The sequence below is a fragment of the Eimeria acervulina genome, genomic scaffold (assembly GCF_000499425.1).
Source record: "Eimeria acervulina Houghton genomic scaffold, Eah_scaff1705, whole genome shotgun sequence".
NCBI lineage: Eukaryota > Apicomplexa > Conoidasida > Eucoccidiorida > Eimeriidae > Eimeria > Eimeria acervulina.
This window is the reverse complement of record NW_013548997.1, coordinates 1-4,713: the sequence shown is the minus strand read 5'-3', so window position 1 is coordinate 4,713 and position 4,713 is coordinate 1. Positions and strand designations below refer to the sequence as shown.

At 51.6% G+C, this 4,713-nt stretch overlaps 1 protein-coding gene across 1 annotated transcript; it reads right to left on the bottom strand.

The window, feature by feature from the left end:
* Positions 1–195: 195 nt before the first annotated feature.
* Positions 196–3,720, bottom strand: EAH_00062380 (hypothetical protein, conserved; the record flags this gene model as incomplete). The annotated part of the gene is made up of 10 exons (XM_013393252.1): positions 196–258; positions 370–413; positions 598–704; positions 1,115–1,242; positions 1,436–1,526; positions 1,879–2,022; positions 2,291–2,357; positions 2,462–2,540; positions 2,734–3,308; positions 3,447–3,720. 10 exons carry the CDS (start codon positions 3,718–3,720, stop codon positions 196–198), a joined length of 1,572 nt encoding a protein of 523 aa, XP_013248706.1.
* Positions 3,721–4,713: the final 993 nt, after the last annotated feature.

Here is a 4,713-nt window from a genome sequence, read left to right as displayed (position 1 = left end):
ATCTGCCATCCCATAATTAGGCCGGCGGCCCTCTGCTATGCAGATGACGTTCTCCATGGAAAAGGCACCACAAGCATTAGTAAGTCCCCGCTGAAACGGATCAATGCAAACGCACTCTATGCTGAAATCAAGCAGATATCTTAGCAATCCTCTTCTTACAGCAAGAGCAACTGTGCTGCACGCATTTCCGTCCGGTCAGCCTACTGATAAAGGAATGTTTGCCCCCTTTAAGGCTTCAACTTGCATTGGAAATCCTGGCTGGAGCGCACACAACAGATCCGCAAGTCCACATACAAAACGCATATCGAATGTTGCCCGCCCCGTTTGAGGGAAACCTCCTTACAGTTGAAGAGAAAAATATAACCTTACCTCCGGCACATGGGGAGAGGCTTCGTACGGAGGGGGAGGCCCATCTGAGCAATACAGATAAAAGAACACACAAGCAAGAGTCTACACATAGCGTACAACAAGCCTGAGAAGGTATAGATAGCGTTCCCATGCCAAACAGGTGCTACAGCGTTAGCGGCAAGCCCTGAAAGTACTGTCAGGTGCCACCGATCATTGTGGCATTGTTCTCCAGCGTAAGGCGGACCATACCATCTGGATCGTGTAGCTGACGCGCAATTTCCTTCATGAACTCTAAGATCGGTTCGTAGAAAGATGGCTGGCGAGGAAGGCTATCTACAACAGATACGCGATGTTCCCTAGGCCCCACACAAAGAAAGGAGGCAACGAAAATCAGCTGCCCCACAAGCCGCATGTGAACTCTAAGATCGGTTCGTAGAAAGATGGCTGGCGAGGAAGGCTATCTACAACAGATACGCGATGTTCCCTAGGCCCCACACAAAGAAAGGAGGCAACGAAAATCAGCTGCCCCACAAGCCGCATGGACACTGAATTCGATATTCTAGAGGCCATCTCCAGAGCGAAAACATGCATGAATAAATAGAGTACTTGCAGCATAGCTGCAGGCTGGCGAAAATTAGAAAGTGCAACTCCCCCGGCGATCTCCCCTCCATAAGCAAGGACTACGCTTAAAAAGATTGAATGGCTGTGTGCAACCTAACAAGGTACAGGATGTTAAGGGTTTAAAAGGAAAACACCGTGTGCTCACTTTCGATCGATGACACCAACGATAAAATGCCCAGTGTGGCTCTTGCCCGTTGAGCCATCCAATTCCCGCAAAGGCGCTGACATGGCAAAAACCACCCTGTCAGCCACTAGAGCTCGTTTGACGCTTTCCTGAAAACACCATACCAAACAGAAAACAAAGCTGCTGCTCTCCTTCTCCCACACAAAAACACTAAAGGGCCCATTGGCGCTGGAAGTGGGCACACGCCTTCGAGATACAGCGAGAATGGGCAGAGTCATGCCGGGGGATCCCCAGCGATCTGTACCACCGGATGAGCACAGGCTGCTCAGTGAAACGGCTTACTGGGTTCACTTCTTGCACCCGATTGTCCGTCGCAAACAACTGCCAAGCAATGGAGATTTCCGATGGATTAAGCAAGGCGACAGCAGGTTGTCTGTACAAGCGAAAAGTAAAAGGGGAGGCATTCTTCACCACTCAATTTGCGCATTTGGCTTATTTGCATGCCCTGAACCTTCACAACTTCACTGTGCTTTTCTGCATGCCGTCAATATCCGCGTGGCTAGCATAAAAGACCCTGTGGGTAGCTCCCAGTCGACGCAACACCCTACGGCAATAAGCCCTGGTCACGATGCAAGCTGCGCAACTGGTCTGCCGTGCTCTACAAGGGCATTCAAGTGCTAAGGATTAACTCACAACCCTCGGGCGACCCGCTCGTCAATATGCTCCTGCACGAAATGGGAAAAAGCCCTCTCAAACCAGTGTGAGTGACTTGTCATAGGGCCTACTGAATACAAAGTCTAGGCTGATGCTGGTTTCCAGGCTCGACAGGCTCTGCAATAAGACTGCCACGTACAGTGACCATATTTGTGTATATTTGCAGCATCGTCACATCAAGCCACTCCCCAGTTAAGAAGTCAACAAGCATTCTCCTGAGGCAGCACGCACCCAGCCACAATGCACGCCAACAGTACATGTCTGTGCGGCCATTTGCGGCCATTTACCAAACTCTGCCCTATTTTTCTGGCCCCAGCCTACTGGGCATTATGTCAGAGAATGCGTCCCTCTAGGTATTATCATGCCTACTGTGTACGCTAGGCGATTCGAGCTTCTCCCATAGCCCTTTCAAATTGAGACAAGCGAAACAGCTGCAGCGATGCCAAGAAGGCCGTACCCATATACTTGTGCTGATTAGCTTACCTGGGAACATAAAAGCCTTGGACAGTGACTAGATCCTCAGGAGGACCTCGGAGGATCCCAACATAAGCTGCATGTATTCCAACACAACAGTCCGGAACAAATCGACCAGCCGCGACTGGATTCGTAGAATCTACCTTCCCGTAGAGATACCAAATGAGGATCGTAACTTACGTGCCAAGTCATCCGCGCTCAGTGAAAAAGGTTTCTCGAACATTGGCTCCGCGAGGCACGAGAGGAGCGTTGGAACAGCCTGACAGTACCACCCAACCCAGCGGAGCTTCACATCCGAGATAGCTTATAATCCCCATAAAACCAAGTGGAAACCCCACCTACTGTCTCGGCTCACAACCCTTGTGCCGCCCCCCCCCAAGCACTGCGGGTTTGGGACAGCGAAGACCTACGGATTCTTCCGGCTTCTCTTCCACAGTAGCTGGAGGTTTTACGTCCGACTGCTCTGCAGCACCACCCAATTGCCCTGCTTCTTGCTGGGCCATGTCGTCTTTTGGCTCCTCCTCGGATTCATCTTGGGCTACCGGTGCCACGGGAGCCTGCTGCTGTGGCAGCGTACCTTCCAGCACAGGAAAACCTCCTGAATCCGCTGGAGGAACGTCCTCATATCCCTCCTCACTGTCAGATTCTTCTTGCGCGCCCGTCTCAGCCGTATGGACTACCTCCACCTGCCCTTGTGCTTCCTGTACTGGAGAAGGGCTTACACCCCATGAAGGTTCTGCCTCCCCGCTGGCGTCCGCAGGTTCGGCTTGAGGACCGCTTTCTGGCAAGCGTACCTCCTGCTTCCCTGGTTGGTTGTCTTCTAAAGCAGCAACTTCAGCCGTATGACGGGGATCCTTTGAGCCCTGTACTTCTGGAGAGGCAGGCACATCATCATCATCACTGACCTCTTCCAATTCCTCCTCTGACTCCGAAAAATCTTCCTCTTCGTCAGCAGGAAGCTCAGGCAAAGAAGATCCCTCCGCAGGTGCCTCTTGCCCGGGCTTTGGTTCTTCGGGCTTAGAAACATCTAAGGCCAAAATGGGCACAAGTGTGCAACCCCGCGAACTATCAGCACTACTGGGACGCAGCAGTACCGCTAACAAACAGCCTCTAAGGTACATTCGTGCATTCTAAGGCTGCTCTAGTTGTAATAACCTGCACTCACCATGACTTGGTGGCGTTAATTCACCAGGCTTTGAGGGCTGTGGGAGCTCGCTCCTTCCCAGCTGGACATGCGCAATGAGAGCACCCACGACAAATATGACCAGCAGGGCATTCAACAGCGCGCCCTTCAACTTTGAAGATCCCTTTGCATACTCCGACGTGCGGGTGATCGTTGAGGTGTCGTTTGAAGATGCTTCGGATTCAGTGGCCTCCGTCGGTGACTCCTCCACGCCACCCTCCGCTTCGGCCACCAGTGGCAACTCTTCCCCAGCCATTCTGTCTATGTTCTGACACTCAGACAGCTTCGCCAGGGGTGTGTGGGCCGGGAGGCGTGGCGTTGCTGCAACTGCTACTACGCGGAGGGGAAAAGCTGTACAGAAATCACAACAGTCGCGGCATCGAGCCAACAGACAGATACCTGGATTCTAGCCGCGCTGCAAAGAAAAAAAGGAAATGATGAGCACTCCCGCCCCTTATTTGCTTAGCTGCTACTGCAGCAAATGTAGAAACAGAGACGAGAGCAGCCGTTTCCACTCAATTCCTTGCTTTTCAAGTTGCTGAGCAAGCCCGCAGTCACAGTGAATACGCGCTGCCATGTGAACAAATGCTGTTCCGCCGCCGTAGTGGTGCAGAATGTGCCAGGGCTTCACAACGGAAGGCAACGAAACAAGACAATCCGTGCCTTTTGTGGCACAATGAAGCCAAATGCCGTCATGGAGGGGCGGCATTCCCCAAAGCTGAAGACGAAGGAGTTAGAACCATGGCACATAAAGGTACCAAAACTCCCTCAGCATAACTGTATATAAAAATTATACAACGTTGTGCAGATAGATCTTAGTTGCTTGCCCTCATGCAATCGACCAAAAGAGCCCTGGCTTCCGTTCCCGCCAAACGGGTCAACAGATCGACGCAAAAGCACCCGTAGGCCCTGAGCTAGCAGCTAAGATTAGTGCTTTAAAACGTAATGGAAGCGTAATATATTGATGCGCCCATGGTTGCTACTACAGCCTGCACATTATTTCGGCTGCAAACATTGGCTTTCCCGGTGATGCTCAGTGCTGGATACTGGTGGACCCCAAAAGGCGAGGGACCGAACGGGAACGGATTCTTACTGCAAACGTGTCAAGCTATGCCTATTCTCCACAGTATATTACTTGAGTGACAGTATTGGGATATTTTTCGGCTAACAGCGATAACTGTGCGTATTTCCGTAACTAACTGGTAACTATGCGTATTTCCGTACCTCCTGACTATTTCTGTGGCGCACC